General features: G+C 52.7%; 5 protein-coding genes, 1 non-coding gene and 1 pseudogene across 6 annotated transcripts; 2 read left to right on the top strand and 5 right to left on the bottom strand.

The window, feature by feature from the left end:
• Positions 1-583: 583 nt before the first annotated feature.
• LOC117833947 (cation/H(+) antiporter 15) lies at positions 584-3256 on the top strand. The gene has a single exon (XM_034713536.2). It carries the CDS (start codon positions 767-769, stop codon positions 3209-3211), a length of 2445 nt encoding a protein of 814 aa, XP_034569427.2. The 5' UTR covers positions 584-766; the 3' UTR covers positions 3212-3256.
• A 1001-nt stretch (positions 3257-4257) lies between these two features.
• LOC117866872 (probable staphylococcal-like nuclease CAN2) lies at positions 4258-8052 on the top strand (annotated as a pseudogene).
• A 290-nt stretch (positions 8053-8342) lies between these two features.
• LOC117866869 (putative pentatricopeptide repeat-containing protein At3g08820) lies at positions 8343-10625 on the bottom strand. Its single transcript, XM_034751160.2, is given in 2 exon segments — positions 8343-10279; positions 10282-10625. Coding segments are annotated over 2 exon segments (1953 nt in total). The 5' UTR covers positions 10490-10625; the 3' UTR covers positions 8343-8534.
• Positions 10626-10639: 14 nt separating this feature from the next.
• LOC117866870 (uncharacterized) lies at positions 10640-12851 on the bottom strand. The gene has a single exon (XM_072295491.1). The coding sequence runs from the start codon at positions 12241-12243 to the stop codon at positions 10735-10737; it is 1509 nt and encodes a 502-aa protein (XP_072151592.1). The 5' UTR covers positions 12244-12851; the 3' UTR covers positions 10640-10734.
• Positions 12852-13597: 746 nt separating this feature from the next.
• Positions 13598-15831, bottom strand: LOC140220052 (uncharacterized). Its single transcript, XM_072295490.1, has one exon. It carries the CDS (start codon positions 15538-15540, stop codon positions 13867-13869), a length of 1674 nt encoding a protein of 557 aa, XP_072151591.1. The 5' UTR covers positions 15541-15831; the 3' UTR covers positions 13598-13866.
• A 168-nt stretch (positions 15832-15999) lies between these two features.
• Positions 16000-18916, bottom strand: LOC117866868 (double-stranded RNA-binding protein 8). The gene is made up of 6 exons (XR_011898893.1): positions 18526-18916; positions 18381-18434; positions 17961-18226; positions 17333-17545; positions 16849-17219; positions 16000-16752 (listed from the first exon to the last, which is right to left on the bottom strand). It is a non-coding gene; the product is annotated as a double-stranded RNA-binding protein 8 (transcript).
• LOC117833192 (uncharacterized) lies at positions 18890-20045 on the bottom strand. Its single transcript, XM_034712617.2, has one exon. The coding sequence runs from the start codon at positions 20014-20016 to the stop codon at positions 18940-18942; it is 1077 nt and encodes a 358-aa protein (XP_034568508.1). The 5' UTR covers positions 20017-20045; the 3' UTR covers positions 18890-18939.
• Positions 20046-20167: the final 122 nt, after the last annotated feature.

Raw genomic sequence — 20167 nt, 5'->3', positions numbered from 1 at the left:
TCATCTATCCCAAACCGTTGGATCTAAAGAGTGTGGATCGGATACCATGAACCGAAGCAGGGGCGCTCTCTGGGCCTATACCAGGCCCAATTACTCGAGCCAGACAGACTTTTCGAAGTCCAGCCCATTCGAAAGATTTTTGGTCCACGAAGAAAGGAGGCCTGAAGGCGCGCGACAGCAAACGCTGGTCCGACCGGGTCCATTGGTGTCCTCCTGCCGAAACCACAGGTGAGATGAATCACGAGAGAATCACGGGTAGGAATTCAACGGTTGGATGGATACCATGTGAGAAAAATGAACGGCTGAGATAACCAATATGGTCACATGTGCACGTGGAAATACCTTTCCCGCCTACGAACCTCGAGTTCTAAAGGATCTGATGAGCTACTTACTTTGAAGCAGCAGCAACAAGCATGAATCTGCATCATCCCTTCTTGTTCAGACCTCAAGTGTCAGAAAATTCAGTCCAATTCACGGTTGCCTTCAAACTCTATTATTGGACTTGGATTGCTGCTATGTCTCCCTCTGTCTATTATCCCTCTCATCCACAACTAAAAATAGCCTCTCATGTCCCTTGCCTGCATTGCCCTTCACTGTCTCCCTGCCACACTGAATTGTGGGTTCACATGCAGAGCAGAGTCACCACCATTGCCCACGAACAGAGCAACGCCAAGAAAGAAGGGAGGGATCAATGGCGCTGCCTAGCGTGCCCATCACTTATTAGCAGTTAGATAGCATCCAATTCTAATTAACAGCAAAACCATCAATGGCGGCGGTGGCGAACCTGTCGTCGGGTGGGCTGGAGCCGACGGTGAAGCCGCTGGCGGCGGCGTGCTACGACAACAACCTGGTGAACTCACAGGGCATGTTCCTGGGCGACCAGCCGCTGCGCTTCTCCCTCCCGCTCCTCCTCGTCCAGGTCTCCGTCATCCTCGTCCTCTCCGCCGCCGCCCACGTCGTGCTCCGCCGCCTCGGCCAGTCTCGCTTCGTCACCCACATGCTCGTCGGCGTCTTCCTGGGCCCAACCGTGCTGGGCCGCAGCGAGACCTTCCGCGGCGTCCTCTTCTCCGAGCGCGGCACCTACATCCTCGAGAGCGTGTCGCTGGTGGCGCTCATCCTGTTCCTCTTCTCCATGGGCGTCAAGACCGACCTCAGCCTCCTCCGCCGCCCCAGCGGCCGCGCCGTCGCCGTCGGCATCACCGGCGCGCTCGTCCCGCTCGCCGTCACGCTGCCGGTGTTCCACGCGCTCCAGCCGTCGCTCCCCGAGGATCTGCGTGGCTCCTCCCTCATCACGGAGCTCGCCGTCCGGCTGTCCCTGTCGTCGTTCCCCGTGATCGCCGACGCGCTCTCCGACCTTGACCTCCTCAACACCGACCTCGGCCGCATCGCGCTCACCGCGTCGCTCATCACCGACGTCACCTCCTGGTTCCTCCGCGCGTGCACCGCGGCGGTCTTCCTTGTCTCCGAGGCGAAGTCGGCGGCGTTCACGGCGCAGATCCTGGCCTCGTTCGTGGCGTTCGTGCTCTTCGTGGGGTTCGTGGCGCGCCCGGCGGGCCGGTACATCGCGTACAAGCGCACCCCGACGGGGTCGCTGCTGTCGGAGGGTTCCTTCGTCGTCGTCGTCATCGCGGCGCTGCTGTCGGCGCTGGTGACGGACGCGATCGGGTTCAAGTACATGATCGGGCCGATGATGCTGGGGCTGGCGCTCCCCGGCGGGATGCCCATCGGCGCCACCATGACGGAGCGCCTCGACTCCTTCTTCATCGCGCTCTTCCTGCCGGTGTACATGGCGCTCTCCGGGTACCGCACCGACCTGGCCGAGCTGACCAAGCCGGAGACCTCGGAGAAGTGGTGCGCGCTGGAGCTGTTCGTGGCGCTGTGCGTGTCGGGGAAGCTGGTGGGGTGCGTCGCCGCTGGGCTCTTCTTCGCGATGCCGTTCCGGGACGCCACCGTGCTGGCGCTGATGCTCAACATCCGGGGCATCGTGGAGGTGGCGGCCATCAACAACTGGGGCGACACCATGAAGGCCACGGCGGAGCACTACTCCACGCTCACGCTGTCCATGGTGCTCATCACCGCCGTCTCCACGCCGCTCATCAAGCTGCTGTACGACCCGTCGGGGCAGTTCGTGCGGGCGAAGCGGCGGACGCTGGAGGACGCGCGGCCCAGCGCCGACCTCCGCGTGCTCACCTGCCTCTACAGCGAGGACCACGCCGCGCCGCTCATCGACCTGCTCGAGGCGTCGGGGTCCTCGCGCGACTCCCCCGTCTCGCTCATCGTGCTCCACCTCACGGAGCTCGTCGGCCGCGCCGCCTCCGTGCTCAAGCCCCACCGGAAGAGCAGCAGCACAAGCAACCCGACGCCGTCCGACCGCATCGTGAACGCGTTCCGATACTTCGAGCAGCAGCAGGCGGCCCCGGGCGCCGTCACCGTAAGCCCGTACGTGGCGCAGGCGCCGTACAGCTCGATGCACCACGACGTGTGCTCGCTGGCGCACAGCCGCAAGGCCAACCTCATCCTGCTGCCCTTCCACAAGTCCTCCGACGGCGCGCGCGCCACCGCCAACAACGCCATCCGCTCCATCAACCGCGCCGTCCTGCACTACGCGCCCTGCTCCGTCGCCATCCTCGTCGACCACGGCCTCGCCGCCGGCTCCGCCTGCGCCACCGCCGCCAACAGCCTCCTCCAGAGGGTGGCGCTCTACTTTTTAGGCGGGCCCGACGACCGCGAGGCGCTGGCGTACGCGGCCAGGATGCCGGATCAGGACTCCGGGAGCAGCGTGTCGCTGACGGTGGTGCGGTTCAAGCTGAGGAACTGGGTGGGGATGGGAGGGCGCGACGAGGTCAGGGACGAGGAGGTGCTGCAGGAGTTCTGGACCAGGCACCGCGACAACGAACGCGTCGTCTACGTCGAGAAGACGGTCGAGGACGCCGAGGGCACTGCGTCGGTGGTGAGGTCCATGAGCGAGAAGTTCGACCTGCTCATCGTCGGCCGCCGGGGCGGTGCCGGTGAAGGCGACGACCTGGAAGGCTCGGCCGGCGCCGCGCTCACATCCGGGCTGTCGGACTGGAGCGAGTTCCCGGAGCTGGGCGTGCTGGGGGACATGCTGGCCTCCGCAGAGTTCGCGTCCAAGGTCTCCATCCTCGTCATCCAGCAGCAGCCGCCCAAGAACAATGCAGCCGCTCGAGGGGGAAGTTCCATCAATGATTAAAATTAGTAGAACTACTTACTACTAGTCGATAGGGATCAATCCATGATTTTTTTCGCTCTTCTTAAGTTTTCTTGTAATCAGATGCGCATTCTGAAAGCAAAGCACAAGAACATTCATAGTCACGTTAGCACTTAGCACCACTTGTCAGTGGCTTGCGTGACTTATCTTTCCTTTCACAGTTTCACTTTGCACAAGATAGTCCGTGTTTCATTGATATGGTAGAAAAAAATACAAGACTACAACTTTGGGAGGCTATAAGCAGGAAAAGGAAAAGAAGAGAAAAATGAAAACAGACTTTCCCGGTTGGATTGGGACACTTTGGGATTCATGGCATGTTGGCCTTGTACCGAACACATTTTAGATACCTACGGCTAGTCTAGAATGCTCATATTAATTTGCACATCTATATTTGATTTGAAGGGGCACATCTAAAATTTTGGACAATATAGTTACGTTAAGTTTATAGGCCATATAAGTTCACCTACAACCATTGTGGATCGATTTCATCGTCAACATTTAATTTCTACAAACATTTAATTCCTACTTTAATCGTGAAAAACACTTTCCAAATATATAACTCTTTCTAGTCGAGACAATTTAGTCTAATCAATCAAAGTTTATAGTGGAGAGTGGAGACACGTGTTCAATCTCTTAATGGGCTTATATTTCAAATCAAATGAAATTGATTATTGTACATATGTTTTCAATTTCTGTGTTGGCATTTAACTATCTCCAATATTGGCATCTTTGAGGCAAGTAATTCCAAAGAAGATCAAGATCGTCAACATTTCGGAGGGGCAAACAACTCATACTGTCAGCGCAAGCTTGATACCAAATTGCTGTTTGCCCTTTTTTTTTTAAAAAAAAATGGTGTCTGAAGATGTAATAGCACCATGTATCTATTCTTTTGAAGGTACGTGAGAAGCATTGAATATGATTTTTAAATTATACGAGTGAGAAAAATCCAGAGTGGATTTTAGCACATTGCTTTTGAGCAAATGTTGTGGCACCTTTTGGAATATTGGGGTTGGCTTCCCGATACAAGCACGCAAGACCAGGTTCTCAAGTCAATGGCCTGGGCCGGTCATTTTCCTGAATGAAGGTCTACAACGGCCTAGTCTTGTTTCTTTGTCTTCTCAGCTTGTGGTAATCGGTCCCACCAGCAGCCTTCTCTTCACCTTCCCTCACCTCACCTCTTGCCGGCAGCTTTTAGCTGCTTTACAGGTGAAGTGGAGGCAGCAGCAGCAGCAGCGTTGCAGAGTGACCCAAGAAGAGAATCGGAGAGAGCTTGGAGAGAAGGCAGGGGTCGATCCATGGGGAACATCCTCAGGTGCTTCACAGGAGGAGACAAAGACAATGGTGATGACGATTACTACCCCTGCTACCGCCCAACCTCATGGCCTCGGCCTCGCTACGGGCTGCAGGCCGCCGGCATCAGGTGGGAGGATGAGCCTGCAGCATCCTCCTCTCAACCGCTCGACTTCACCTTCACGGGGGAAGACGACAACGATGACCATGGTGACCATCACTACCCCGACTACGGCGTCGTGCTCCAGAGCGGCAGGACGGATCAGCCTGCAGCAGCCTCTCGGCCTCATCACGATGTCGCTTCCCTGCGTCAGGACCTCCTCTACTTCGAATGGGCATCCATGGTTGTTAACATGCAATTCGTTCCTTTTCCTTCATGTGTGCTTGTTTTAGAGTCACACTGAACTGCAAGTCCCTGGATAGGACAGGAGAATGTCAGTCATCATGCATGATCGTCCTCTGACAGATTGTGCAGATCAACGTGCGCATGTGTTATGTTTATAAGTTGGGAGTTCGAGGAATCTCAGCCTTTGACCTTCCCTTTATGGATTTTGTTGTGTTCTATCAAACCTCCTGGACCAATTTGCTGTTACTTAAACCAGAGCAGTTTACTAGTACAGGAAACAATATTTTCACCTTGTGTCGTGTTCCGTTTCATGGACAAGATTGGGTGTTTTTGGCAGGAACATATTGCAAATCAAACTTACCTCTGAGTTTGCTTTTTGATCCATCTGATCTCAGATTCTTTTAGCATTCGGATGGATATGTGTGTTGACAAGGGCCTTTACTGCAGCGACATTGCAACAGCTAGCATATTCTACGAAGACACTTGCAAATATTAAGATTATAATGATTCATGATGGCAATTTCACAGCCTTGTTTGCCCCAAATTTTGCGCCGTGTATTCCAAATCTCCAATGATGAGAAACGGTAAAGAGAAATTCTACTTGTCCTATTTTCAGGTACCTGAAGCGCTCGGACAGCATGTTACATCATCCAAGAAAGCACAAGCTAAATGGTAGGGAGCAATTTCAAAAAGCTTATGCACTTGACGCTTTTCTTAATAATTAGTACATTTGGTGTACCTACTGATGTCAATGTTGCTTTTTAATTAATTACTCCCTGAGTTCAACAGAGTTATAAGGCTTCTGATATAGTAGCGAAAAAGAAAAGGGGTCCTCGTTCAATTGTTTTTTGAGTTCTCTTATGGCAAGGTTGTCCATGCTTATCCAAACATGCTTCAACATGGAGAAGTAAAATAATCAGAACAAACACAGCTGAACCACTTCAATGTCCTATGGGCAAATTTTGTTTGAGACCGTCCTATGGGCAAAATTATGGAATAGTTTGACCTTCTAATTTGCATGACAATTGACAATAGGTACCGGAATATTTTGGAGGCATATAAGAATATGAGCCCCCCACTGAAAACACCAGAAGAGGCTGCCCAGCTAATTGCAACAGCCCTAAGCAGGATTCAGAGAGCTGATTTGGAGGTAAGTAACCTGATTTTCCCTACATTTTTACGTTCTAAAATAGTTCAATGGGGGAGAGTACATGTACGTTGTAACCAGAATAACAACAGTTAAACACTTCGCTATCTCAAGAAATTCACTTCAGTTTGCATTACATTTTTAAATTTTACTAATGGCTACATATGTTCAGCTCATCCCATCTGAAACTGTGTTTTTCTCCACAGGGTGTTCTTTCATTTTACAACCTCCCGATCCCATTCCCATTACCCCCATCAGGATCAGCATCCTCACTACCTGAGGGTGTACAGTTTGTGCTGAACACTTTGCCGGTCAGATATGATATACCATTGAAAAAAAACAATGTCACGTTTTAAACAATATATTAGATAACTACTTATGACTGATGATCCCCATCTATACTGCTATCAGATTCACAACAAGTGCGTTGGAGATGGAGATGGCTTTAGTGCCTATGTTGACACAACAGACCCAAGAGAGTCTGCGAATGTGCCACTAGACGTGCACGAGATGGTGATTGCTAGGACTGAAGCACGAACTCATAGGGATTAACAGAAGGCTGATGCTCTTCTAAGGAGCCTTCACGAAGCAGGATATAAGTACTCAAACCGAACCATTACAATCCTTTTATATATCTTAAATCCGTATATAACATCGAAGACTTTTACATTTCAAAATTAAGATACAAGGCTGTAGAGTTGCTTACAGTTACCATTTTAGGATTTCCTTGTTATAGAACACCACAGGCAAAGTGTACTTTAAATAGTTAGAGAAATTTCAGAATTGAGATTACTTAAATAATCAGATAAACTGTTGTAGAGTTGTTTACAGTTATTAGTTTAGGATTTTGTTATTATATAACACCACAGGTATTGTGTACTTTAAATAGTCAGCAAAAATTCAAAATTGTGATATATTCAGTTATTTAGATAACTGGGTAAAATTTTGTAGAGTTGTTTACAGTTATTATTTTAGGAGTTTATTATTATATAAGAGTAGAGGCACAGTATTGCGTGCGTGCGTGCATGGTGAGGGCACCCAACCATGTCTTGTCCGCCATTGCCATATGATTCAGTTCGACAGCACTCATATGCTTACTTTTTATGGAATCATCAAAAGCGCAACTTACTAATAAAAATTTATGAGCAGGGTTATAACCATTTCAGGTGAAGAGATACTTGCAAAGAAATACCGAATCAGAATGAGGTAATGTATTGCTCTCTAGCTTGAACTCGCACACTCAAAATACTAATCGGAAATATTGTTCTCAAGTGTGTGTTCTCTATTTCATGACTCGAAGGGGCGTTGATGCACCGGAGCTTAAAATGGCTAATGGGAAGGAATCGAAGAACGCACTGGTGAAGCTCATTGGTGGGAAAAGGGTCATAATTTATGTGTATGGACAGGACCAGTTTGGGCGTCACGTGGGTGACATATATTGTGATGATGTGTTCATCCAGGTGAAGCAAAAACTATTTAGTATGATTTTATTGGTTCAGTTCTGATATGAGCAATGTATTCTGGAGTTTGCAGGAGCAAATGCTGAAGAGTGGCCATGTATGGCATTTCAAGATTTACGACAAGCGCCCAGAATTTGCACAGGTAAAAAATTCCATTGTACCTAAATTGCATCTATGCAACATTTTCCAAATTCAGAATTACGTGTGTATGATTATGCTGCTCCTGGAAGTTTTCCACTAGGTCTATGATATTTTGCAGTGGGAGAGAGAGGCAAGAGCTGCACGTCGAGGGCTTTGGGCGTCAGAGAACCCTGAGAAGCCGTGGGATTGGAGAAGAGAGCAGCGCAGTGCAAACGTTCAGGTCTACTAATGGAGCTGAACCAAATTATCTGATAGCCACGTAGTAAGGTTCTTGTACAGCTTGCTGTGAATGATCGAATGCGTGTGAGACACCAAAGCCAGAGTGTATGTTTTATGTACCAACGTATGCGCATCAGAAGTGCTTCGTTTAGTGTGAACCTGGGAATGTACAGATGAACTGTTGTCAAGTAAGTATCCAGTGCTCATCATTTATCCAACAAAAAAGAGGTCTGGTACTAATTCATGCAGTGCAGAGTAGTACAAGATACAAGAGCAGAAATCTCAAAGGCATTAGCTCTGGGGGAGAGCAACCTAGTAAAGCAGGCTAAATGGTAAGATTTATCTCAGTTTACTGGGTGACAGTTCCCTTACCTTGAGACAACAAGGTAATGTGGTATATGGCACTGATGTTTCCTAGAAGGCCCACAATGCCCAATCTGACATCTGAATGGAGGAAACTAGAATATCGAGCAGAACACAGTAATATAACAGATGAAACACATGAGCAAATAAACAGAAAATTATTCATTCCTTTCAGTAGAAACAATTGAATGGAAAAAGAACTATAACACCAACCTGCCTTATACTCTGCCACTTCTGTGATCCACTCACAACTCTAGCTGGTTAAAGTTTTACATCAGATGAAAATAGAGATGTTCCCTACTCTCAAGCTGCACAAAATTGCAACAAGTCATCTGTATACTACCAATAGTCATTGCAAGAGCAATGACCATCTCTAAAGCAATGAAATCGATTGTTATCTCGAACAATAATTTCACCATTGGTTATCCTTGATATCAGCTTGATGGCCGTGTGGCAGTCACTGCAAACTCGGAGGTTTTTGGTGACCCTTATGGTCTCGCCTGGTTCAGTGGTGAGAAGGCTAAATGCAATGGCTATCTTTTCTCTATGATGCACTAGCGTGTGCTCCTTCTCTTCGTCTTCAATGTCAAACATCACCACCTCAGTAGTCGGCTTATAACCCATGATCTTCATTTCCATGCCCAATTCATCGAGCTTTTCATACATTTTATCTGAGAGGGGATGTGACTTATCTCCAACACGGAACTCATGGACCTTACCAGCAAGTTCAACCCAGCTAGATGCAGGGACCTTCTCAACCCCACTTGCCTTCATTTCCAACCTTAGCTTTGCCGCATCCTCCCATCTTCCACTGTTAGAGTATATGTTAGAGAGCATCACATAATTCCCAGAATTCCATGGCTCCAGTTGGATGAGCTGCTTCAACACATCTTCAGCAAGGTCAGCATTCCGGTGGATCTTGCAACCACCAAGGAGTGCTCCCCACACAACCGCATTTGCCTGCATTGGCATGTCCTCAATCAGCTGATGAGCCTCCTCCAGCAACCCCGCGCGACTGAGCAGGTCAACCATACAGCCATGATGCTCGATCCTCGGGCTTATTCGGTACAACTGAGTCATGTTACGAAAATACCGCTGGCCATCCCTTACAATGCCAGTATGCGTACAGCTGCAAAGCAATCCAATGAAGGTATTATCATTCAGTGTCATACCTGACTTCTCCATCTGACCAACAAGGGCAAACGCAATCTTCTCGTGGCCAGTCATGCCGAGCCCCAAGATCATTGCATTCCAAACAATGATGTCTCTCTTCCTCATCTGCTGGAACACCGTCCACGCTTCACCTGTGTTCCCGCACTTGGCGTACATATCTATAAGTGCAGTTCCCAGGACTGGGTTGTCAAGAACCTCATCACAATGCAACATTCCGACAGCCCGCCGTCCCAAATCCAAAGCACCCAACCTTGTGCACGCCGAGAGAGCCCCAACCACTGTGTAACATTCTGGCCTCATTCCCTCTGCCTGCATTGCAAAGAATAGTTCCAGGGCCTCTCGCGGATGCCCACTGGAGGCGTATCCCCCAACCATAGCACCCCAGGCCACTGCATCCTTGTTCTGCATCCTGTCAAACACTGCCCTTGCCTTCTCCATCTCCCCGCATTTGACATACAAGTCCAATGCCGCAGTTGCCACAAACATGCTCCCTGCAATCCCCTCCTGCTCCGCCGCCCTCCACACGGCCTCACCAGTCACCAAATCAGTGACACGAGCGCACGCATTCAGGACCCGGACGACCGTGAAGCTGTCAGGGCGCATGCCACTCGCAAACGCCTTCCTCGCAACTCCAACGGCTTCCTGGACGCGCCCCGCGTCCATGTACGCGGTGATGAGCGCGGTCCATGACACGGTGCTGGGATGGAGCATTTCGTCGAACGCCTTCTGGGCGTCGTGCAAGAGGCCGCATTTTGCGTAGAGGTTGAGGAGGGAGGTGAGGACGTGGGGGTTAGAGTGGTAGGGGAGCTTGAGGGAGCGGGCATGGAGTTGGACGCCGGCGGAGTGCGGGTCCGGGAGGCGGGAGGCGGCTTTGAGCGCGAAGGGGAAGGTGAGGTGGGATGGGTTGGGAGGAGGGAGTGGACGCGTAGGGCGTGGAGGTGCAGGCCGGTGTAAGCGAGCGTGCGTAGGAGGAGCGGGGAGAGGTCGGCGAGGAGGTCGAGGCGGAGGAGGCGGCCGTGGAGGAGCTTGACCGTGAGCGGCGGGAGGCGGTTGTTCGGACTCACGCCGGTGAGGAGGAGCCGACGGACTGCGGCGGCGGAGGCATCGACAGCGCTAGACATAAAGCGGCAAGTGCCGCTGCCCGCCGGCGTGGCGTGGCGGGCTGGCGGCCTACTTCTTGCCCTTGTCAGCGTCGCAGCCCTTACCAAGACGAATAGACAGAAATCCAATGCGGGAGGGATGCTTTTACAAATAGTTTCGCCGTACCAGGGTTCAGTAAGAAATGGTAGCAATTTTCAATATGATATTCACATGATTTTGGCAAGTTTTTGTTGTCTCAAAGAATCACACGAACCAATCTGTTAGCCTAGTCAACCATCACCGGCACCGGCGGTGCGTCAACGGCAACAACACACTCGACACCGTCGCCGGCTTTGTTGGCCGTCCATGGCGCAACGCACCCTTCTCTCTCCAAAGGCGCCATCGCCGGGTTTTCCTCCAGCAACACGTCATCGTCACCGCTGTTCCTCACGTACAGACTTCCGTCCTCGACGTCGTAGAGGTTGGCCGTCCTGACCTCCTGCGCCAGCGCACACGGCGCGCAGAGCAACCACTTGACGTAGTCCGCGGTGGCCGGCCGGCCGCCGCACATGGACCGGTCTCCCGGCAGCCCGAGCCGCCTCCTCATCTGCGCGCGCCAGAATCCGCCGTACAGCAGGCCGAGCACGGATAGCAGCGCGCCGGTGGCGCCGACGACGGACCCTAGCGCCGCGTCGTGGATGTTGAGCGCGGCGACGGCGAAGACAAGCACCGGCGCGGCGCAGAGCAGCGCGAACGTGAAGACGTGCACGTACATGTTCCCCAATCCCAGGCGCTCCATGTTCCACCCGAACACGCAGAACGTGCACGTCAGGGACAGCGCCGCCACCGTCGGGTCGTCGGCGAGGTCCAGCAGCCCGCCGGCCCACTCCGCCTTGGCGACCGCAGCTCTGCCATTGTTGTACTGCGAGGTGGCGTTCACGGCCGTAGACTCGTCCAGCACCGCCGCGGCGTCCTCGTCGTCGGTGGACGCCGGGAGCACGACCTTTCTGCCGAGCGGGCCGTAGACCATGTACAGGGCGGCGGCGACGGGGAAGCCGAGGCCGAGCGCCATGCACAGGTTCACGGCCCAGTCCGGGCGCGTCTCGCTGCTGAAGGTCCAGAAGAGGGCGCAGTAGGCGTACTGCGCGAAGCACGTGGCGTGGAGCAGCAGAAGCACGACGGCGACGTGCACACGCTCCCACCACGGAACGGCGGCGGCGTTCTTGCAGTACACGGCGTGGAGCTCGGCGGCGTCGGCGGCGCGCCACCGGAGCAGGAGCACGAGGTGGTGGCAGAGCCGCGGATGCTGGTACACGCACATGATGGTGAAGAGCGCGTTCAGCACCTGGTTCGCCACCTCCGTCCACCGCCGGCGACGGGACGCGTCAGGCACGGCGGAGTCGAGCGCCCCCGTCATCAGCAGGAACACGAACGCGACGCCCGCGGCGACGAAGGCGAGCCAGACGAGGAGCGCGGCGTTCGTGGGGTGCCTCGCCCAGGCCTTGCACCTGGCGCGAAGGGCGCGCCAGTCCACGGTTCGCGCGAAGGCCGGCGAGCGGAGGAAGAAGTTGGCGTAGGCTGCCGGTGCGTAGGTGGCGGAGCGCGGGCGGAGGGTGGCGACGCGGCGGAGGAAGGCGTGCGGGGCGGCGACGCCGAAGCGGTGCAGCCATAGTTCTTTGGAAGGAGCTGCCCTGAGGAAGTCCAAGAACCTCTCCTTCTTCTCCTTGCCGTGGCTCTGCAGCACAGTGGCGCCATGGCTTTCGATTTGCTTTGCTGATGCCTCGTGCGGTTCCATGCCGAGCTGTGAGGGCAAAGTTCCAAGCTTGTCCTTGTCAGTCAGGCCTGTGGGGGTGATCCCTCCAGCTTCCTTTAAATGAAGCTACTAATTGTACTAGATAGCTGGATGTTCTTAGTGTCCAAATTTGGCAGGTTGCTGCTGAAACTAAATCCTGGTCTTGTTGCTGATGCTTGAAACGGTCACAAGTTGTCAGCACTGGAAGTCAAGACGGGCAGGCATGGTGAATGGACCAATTCAATTCAGTACTGAGTGCGCGTGTTAGCTTAGGTTCAGTACATAGATGCAGCTCCTGCATTGTTGATGTGCAAGTCACCACAGACTTGCAGGAAGATGACGCTTCAGTGAATCAACTTTGGCATGCTGACAAGTGTTGAGGCTGCACAGGACGGACCTGGACAGAAAGCTGCGCTGCGTCCAAATATTTGGTTCCACATTATCAGTGTTGATGCTACCAAGACTTCCTGAATCTGCTCAGCACGCCAAAAAAGAAAGTTTGACAGCATGTAATCACTAATTAGGACGACGACAAATTAAATACTACTACTACTACATTGTAGATGCTTTCAGCGCACCATGTAAGACCTGCAGTTAAGAATACCATGTAAGCCTAGGCATTGGTGCGGTGCCTCGCCCAAGCCTTGCATTCTTTCTGATACACAAGACAAGAGTCAAGTGACTTCTTTTTTAAAAAAAGAAAAGAAAAGAAAAGAAAAACGTGAGAGACTCCCTGTCAAATGTGGCGGGTTGCTTGTTGCTGATGCTTGAAACGGTCAGAAGGTTTCAGCACTGAAAAGTCAAGGCACAGTGAATGGACCGATTCAATTCAGTCTCTCTCGACTGCGCCGGCTACCTTACGTTCATGACATAGATGCAGATGCTGTATTGCTCATGACAGACTAGCTTAGCAGGAAGAAGATGACGCACCAGTGAATCAACTTTGGCCTGCTGACAAGGTTCAGTTTGAGGCTGCACAGAACGCCCATTCAGATTGGACTCAGCTGCGTCCAAATATATGGGAGGAAGGCATCAATTCGTCTTGTGGTTCCACGTGATTGGTGCACCACTGTTTTTCGTAAATATACAGAAGAGCTGCATATCTTTCGATTAAGAAGAAGAATAAACGTCTGTACAACGCGGGTCTTCCGGACGAAATGCCAACTTGCAATTACATAGAAGAAAACAACAACTGAAAAGATCACTCTAAAACAAAGCGCTAATTAGCTAGTACGCTGTGCTCCCGTTGGTAGCGGCCACCCTAAAATGGATAGGATTGGTGCGCCACTGTAAAATTAGTTTCTCAAACACAAGGATACGCATACACTGACTAAACTGAAACATGCAGAAGAACCTGTCAGAATGCATTCACTTTTTTTTTCCAAATTGCAGGTGGGCTTTACTATTTCCCATCACAAAACCTTACAAAAAACTACAGTTCCATCTAAATCTTGTGCACTTCTGTTACAAGTGTTTCTGTCATTCTGTGTTTCTGTCATATACACCGATGAACTCAATCTAATTCATACAATCCTGATTTCACCCAAACAAAAAAGTGGAGAAAGAGGAAAGATGTAATCTACAGCCTCTAATGCACATCATACATGTCCAATTTCTTCTGCTTCTCTATAGAATGATTCCCCTCGTGTACAAAAGAATGAGCAGGGACACCAGTGTGACCATATTGATCAGTTTCTTCACCTTTTCCACTCTCCAACTTCCATCAGATGGCATACCATGACCATCTTCTTCTGTCACTGCTCGGTTTGACTCCAACAAAGCTGCATCCTCCTCCCTCACCGTCACCGATGTCAGAATCGAAGAATTGCTCATCTCACCTTGAAGAGGAACACTGCTATCGTCAGATTTATCACCCTCCAGTTGTTGCACAACCACAACCTGAACCGGTGGAGCCATGGTCGTTTCGTCATCAACAACAACCAGATGACCATTCGGCGGTGATGCCTGAGATACTATAACCGTGTCTGTTGCCCTGAAAACGTCATGATCATTGGACACTACGAGCAACGGCTTCCTGCTGTCCGCATGATCATCGTCAGCAACCTTGGAGTAGAGGATCTCGCCGTCGACATGGTACAGGTTCGCCGTGCGCACCTCCTGCGCCAGCGCCCACGGCCAGCACAAGAGCCACCGCGCGTAGTCCGTCAACGACTTGGAGCCGCAGCACGCCCTGCTCCCTGGAAGGCCAAATCTCTTCCGCATCTGGATCCTCCAGTAGCCGCCATAGAGCAGGCCGCACGCGCAGAGCAGAACGCCAGCGCCGCCGACCACGTCGCAGATGACGTAGTCGTGGATGTGCAGCGCCGAGACGCCCAGCACCCAGAGCGGCGCGAAGCACAGGAGCGCAAACGTGACGGCGTGCACGTAGGCGTTGCCGAAACCCAGCCTCTCCATGTTCCACCCGAACACGCAGAAGGTGCACGACAGGGAGAGGCACCACGTCGACGGCGCGTCGCCGCCGCAGTCAAACATGCCGCCGGCCCACTCGGGCTCAATTACAAGGTGACCAACGGGGGTGGGGTGCATTTGTGTTGCCGAGGTTGAATCGAAGAAGGCGAGCTCGTGGCACTGGCCGTCTTTTCCCAGCGGGCTGCAGACGGTGTACACGGCGGCGGCAACCGGCGCGACGACGCCGAGCACGAAGAAGCCGGCCTCGGCGAGCTCGGGGCGGGTGGCCTTGGAGTACCCCCAGTAGAGGCCGCACTGCACGTACTGGCACGCGACCGTGAGGTGCAGCAGCGCCACGACGACGGCCATGTGCACTCGATCGCGGGGGCGCGGCGCGGCGCCGGCGCCCTTGCAGTAGGCGGCGCGGAGGTCAGCGGCATCGCGGGGGCGCCAGCGGCAGAGGAGGAAGAGGTGGTGGCAGAGCGCGGGGTGCTGGTACAGGCTCATCAGCGTGAAGAGCGCGTTCAGAACCTGGACGTTGATCTCGATCCACCGGTTCCTTTCCGCCGCCGCCGGGAGCGCACCGTCGAGCAGGCCGAGGAGGAGGAGCACGAACATGCCGCCGGAGACGCCGACGCAGAGCAGCCAGAGCAGCAGCGCGATGTTCATGGGGTTCTTGAGCCACTCCTTGCACGCCCGGCGGACGGAAGCCCAGTCGACGGTGGCGGTGGACGCGTCGTCGGGGTGGCCTTTCCGGCGGCAGAAGGTGGGGGTGGGGATTTCCCCGAGGCAGCAGTGCGCGCGCTGCTGCGGCATGAGGAGGTGCTCGGCGAGCGGCGGCGTGGAAGGTCGGTAGTTGGGGAGCATGGGAGAGAGCAGCGCAAGGACCATGGCGAAACGCTAGGCAACAAGAGCGTGGAGAAGAGGGGAAGACACGGCGCGTGCGTTTCTTTTGTGTTGGTTTTTGTGGAAAGAGACGATGGAAGCCATCAATCTTGGGCGTCTTGAATGGTCAAAACTCGGGTGCGGACTCCTGTTCCTCCGCTGCTGCGCGGCATGTTGCCGATCCGACGGACGACGTCGATACGCTACCAAGATTACGGTTTCTTGTCCGGATCGGGGTCGGGGTGGAGCAGCCTGCGGGCCCATCGAGCAGGCCCAACCGAAAGAGTCCAGCCAAGAGTACAACAGGACATGAATGAAAGCAGCAGCAGCCGCACACAAATACTCGTGTTGTTCTTGGCATTTGGTACATAAAAATGCATGCAAATTCAGAAAGGATACCACTCTGTTTGTTTTGTGTGCCATCATAATTTCAGATAAGAGAAATTCAAATAATGAATGGCGACATTTAAGCAACAATCCAGTAACCAGGCAATTCAACCGCTCAAATCTGACACACAAAGTCTTCCTGACCACAATCTACCTACCTCTTGAACCGTGTGCGTGCACCCGGTAAAACCCGCGTTGTAACAACTTTGTTATTTTTCTTCTAAATCGAAAGATACGCAGCTCTCCCGCGTATTCACGAAAAAAAATAAATTACGTTGGTTCACATGCTCCCATCTATTCTTTCCCAGAATTCTCTCTAAACTGGAAACCCCAGTTTTTTGCATGTCGATGCACTATAAAAATTGGAAGGCCCTTACAATTGGAGTCAACCACCATAATTTATTTTATGCTCATACTATATCTCCCGTTGACTTATTTGCCTCCAGCAATGTATCTCATATATTTTGGTCTTGTTCAGACAGATTTGTCGTTCACCAAAAATACAGGCCTAGATAGGTCGCAACAATTCACCATGAGGTACTTCTTGCTTTATGGTTTCTATTTCCTCACACTGCATCATTACAGAATTGCTTGGTGGCTCCTCCTTCACATCTGTAGCACCCCCATTAAATTGCAATGCTACGTAGCCGCTCGCTGACTCCTGCTCTACACTTCTAGCTTCCATGTTAGGCTTCACCACTTCAGCGCAATTGAGCGACTCCTGTTCTATACACTTCTAGCTTCCTCATTAGGTTGGACTGTTGCAGGATCTCTGAGTGGCTCCAGTTCTATTATCCTAGCTTCCTCATCAGGTTGCAACATTACAACTTCCTTGTTAGATTGAACCATCGCAGTGTCTCTAGGTAAGTCATGTTCTACTCTTCAAGCTTCCTCATAGTGTAGAAGCACTGCAATCCCCTGCTTTACACTTCTAGCTTCCTTATCAGGTTGCTGCGTTGCAGTTTCTCTAAGAAGCTCCAGTTCCACTCTTCTAGCTTCCTCGTCAAGATGCAGTATCATAGTGTCTCTGGATGGCTCCTCTGTTATTATCGTTGCTTGCATTGGGACATCAGAATCATGAACATCCCCAGCCTCCCTAGCTCCATCCTTTTCAGCATCAACAATCTGGTCGGTCTTCCTCATGAATTTCCACTTGTTCCATTTCTTTCTGCCACCACTTTTCTTGACTTTGAGTGGCTTGGGGGTTTCAGTTGGCCTTTTATCTGTCTCTTGAACCTCTCTTTGTCCATGAACAACAATGTACTTCGTGGCACCATTTGCACAACCTTCAGATTGACCTGCACCAAACATTGCCCAGTTATGACCCTATCCAAGTATCCAAGCAAGAGGCAAAAAGGAGGGATAATGTTTGCATACCGGAATACCCTGGAACGAATAATAAGAAACTTACCCTGGATTGCAAGAAGAGCTGTTCGGGCAGCTTTTATCTCTGCCTATTTTTTTGTTCTAGCTGCAGCACCAATGTATAGTATGCCACCAATCTCAACAGTGCATATGAAAGGAGCTACGCCTGAAGCTTGTTTAGTGCAAATATATGATGAATGGTGTAATTCATCTTCTGAGCATACTCCTGAAGAAGATTCTTGCACAGGCCAGTCTCTTGCTGCAAAGCATAGCAAGATGTATCAAAGAAACACATCAATCAAGAAGAGATATTGCGCTGCTATTCTAATTTAGTCATCCTAATTCCTAAGAACTAAATGATCTTCAGATTCTCTAAAGAAGAATACATTTGGACACAGTAACAAAAATTAATAACCATATTGTGAGCTATGCAAAGGCTCATTGTTCATAAACTGGGCAGAGGTAGCTCGCAAGCATCTTCATGACTAATTCCCTACTGTATTCAGAGGAGATCTTAGCATAACCGAGAGCTCCTCAATAATTACAATCAGGCAAAAGAGCATTACTGAATTTGGGGAAATGCCATGAAATCTAAAAAAACATTCATTATTGCATTCATTATTGCAACAAAATTGGCACAAACATGTAACTATGTGCACAAAGCAGCAACTTACTACTGCTGGGATGCTTTTGGTTTCAGTTGCTGGAACAGACTTGACTATCTCCATAAGCGCAACTTCAGCGGCCGACTGTTCTGCAGCTTTTCGGCTGAAGAATCCAGGCAGGGAATCATACTTGGTGTTGTTAATGACAACTGTGGACTTGAAGATTGGTTCATGGGACGGGCCCTCTTTGAGGGTATGGTACTCTTGGGTTGGAAGACCAGCTTTCTGTGCATATTCTTGCAAGCGGCTCTTGAATACGTAGCAATTCTCAACCCCTGTGCCAAATCAAGCATACAGCAGCTAAGAAAACGGCAGTACTGAAATGTTGGTGACAAAAAGAGCAGAAATTTGGAATCAACTATTCTGGAAGCCTCCGGTAGGTAGTAATAAATAGAAAAAAAAATCTGATGTCGTAAATAAATTACTTACAAATGGTGAAGCTGTGTTCCAGACGGCTAGGTAACTGTATGAAGTGACGAGGTGCTAGCAAAGATCATCCATGAAATTGAGTGAATCGACAACAGCCAGATGGGTTTGATGAGAGGCGGAAGGGAGGAAGGTTGGGGAAACTTACTGATTCCGACGGGGGCGGCAGCGACGTTGGGCGCAGGGGCGAGGTTCATGCCGGCATCGTGCGGCGCCTCGAAGTTTGGGGTGAGGGTTCTCTGTGGCGTTTCTAGGGGATCGGCGTGCGTGGTTCTAGCATTTTTTTTAGCTATTCGTGTTTTCTCTCAATGGCAAGAGGGTCCCACGGAACGGTGGTGCCCATGTGTCAGTTACCGGTAACCAATGGAGAGCATCACCGGCTGTTTCTTCGGAGATTGTGTAGGCTGAAGAGGGAAGAGCAGCAGGGGAGCAGAGCAGAGAGGAGGCTGAGGCCACCTCGCCGGCCGGAGACGCACGGGCAAACTGGCACTGTAAATGCACCGCAGGCATGCTACTTACTAGGAATTATTGCAGGTAGCAGTAGAGTACAAACTTCATCGCCTCATCGTTCGGCGCCCGGTTGCAAGGACGCCGGCGTCTCGCCGACCACTACGGTGACGGCCTCCGCGCAAGGAGCCTCGCCACACAACGCTCCTTCTCCTCCTATGAGATGCTCAAACGCCGATGCATCCAACTGGGCAGTGCAGCCGTCACGCAGGATGTCCTCCAGCAGCAGCCCCCGCGCCCGCGCGAGGTGACCGCCGCCACGCAGCGCGCCAGCCAGCTCCGACAGCGCCGGCGCGTTCCACCGCAGGCCCCGCCTGACGGCCTCCCGCGCCACCTCCCTCGCCGCTTCCACGTCCCCAGCAGCGACGCACCCGGCGACCACGACGCCGAACGTCGTCACGCCGGGCGGGCACCCCGCGCGCTCCATGCACGCCAGCATCCGGCGCGCGCCGGCCAGGTCCCCCTTGTCGCACAGCGCGCCGACGTAGACATCGTAGACGCGCGCCCCCGGCACGAGCCCCCGCAGGAGCATTTCGTCGAACGCCTCCTCGACGGCGTCGAACGATCCCTCCTCGCGGAAGGCGCGGAGCACGCGCTCGAACTCCGGGAGCGCCGGGGCCACCCCGTCGGCGTCCATCTGCCTAGCCACGACCTCGTACGCCTCGGCCGCCATCCCCTCCCGCAGGAGCGCGTCGAGGACGGCGCGGTGGTCCGACTGGATCGGTGACACGCCCCACCGGCGCATGTCGTCCAGGAACGCCAGCGCGTGCCGAGCGGCAGGGGCGCAGTGGCAGAGGGAGGCGAGGACCGCGCGGCAGTGGCGCGGGTCCGGGTCGAGGAGGAGGGCGGGCATGCAGCGCAGGAGGTCGGCGGCGGCGGTGGGTCGCCGGGCGCGGCAGAGCGCGGATGTGAGGATGCGGAAGGTGGTGGCGTCGGGGGCGGCGTGCGGCGCGGCGCGGAGGAGGAGGGAGGGGGCGACGCGGAGGAACGTCGGGGAAGACTTGGTGGGGGAGCAGAGCGCGGCGAGGAGGGAGTTGAGGGCGCGGGTCGTGCAGCGGGCGGTGGAGACGAGGGCGGCGGCGGCGGCGAAGCGACCGTGGCGCGCGAGGGTCGCCAGCAAGCGGTCTTCCATCTGCTCTCTCACGTTGGACTTTGGATACTCTTTTGTTGGTATAAAGGAAATCCATGCGCTTGGGATTTGTTTATTTGGTGCTGCACATAGAGCAGAGCTGAGCAGGGGTGGTGAATGGTGAATACATTCTCTTGCTGGACATTTTCATTTT

This window comes from Setaria viridis, chromosome 8 (genome assembly GCF_005286985.2).
Source record: "Setaria viridis chromosome 8, Setaria_viridis_v4.0, whole genome shotgun sequence".
Lineage (NCBI taxonomy): Eukaryota > Viridiplantae > Streptophyta > Magnoliopsida > Poales > Poaceae > Setaria > Setaria viridis.
This window is presented reverse-complemented; position numbering and strand designations above follow the sequence as displayed.

Coding starts and splice junctions, on each gene's coding strand:
- LOC117833192 (XM_034712617.2), bottom strand. CDS start 20,016: ATGGAAGACCGCTTGCTGGCGACCCTCGCGCGCCACGGTCGCTTCGCC.
- LOC117833947 (XM_034713536.2), top strand. CDS start 767: ATGGCGGCGGTGGCGAACCTGTCGTCGGGTGGGCTGGAGCCGACGGTG.
- LOC140220052 (XM_072295490.1), bottom strand. CDS start 15,540: ATGGTCCTTGCGCTGCTCTCTCCCATGCTCCCCAACTACCGACCTTCC.
- LOC117866870 (XM_072295491.1), bottom strand. CDS start 12,243: ATGGAACCGCACGAGGCATCAGCAAAGCAAATCGAAAGCCATGGCGCC.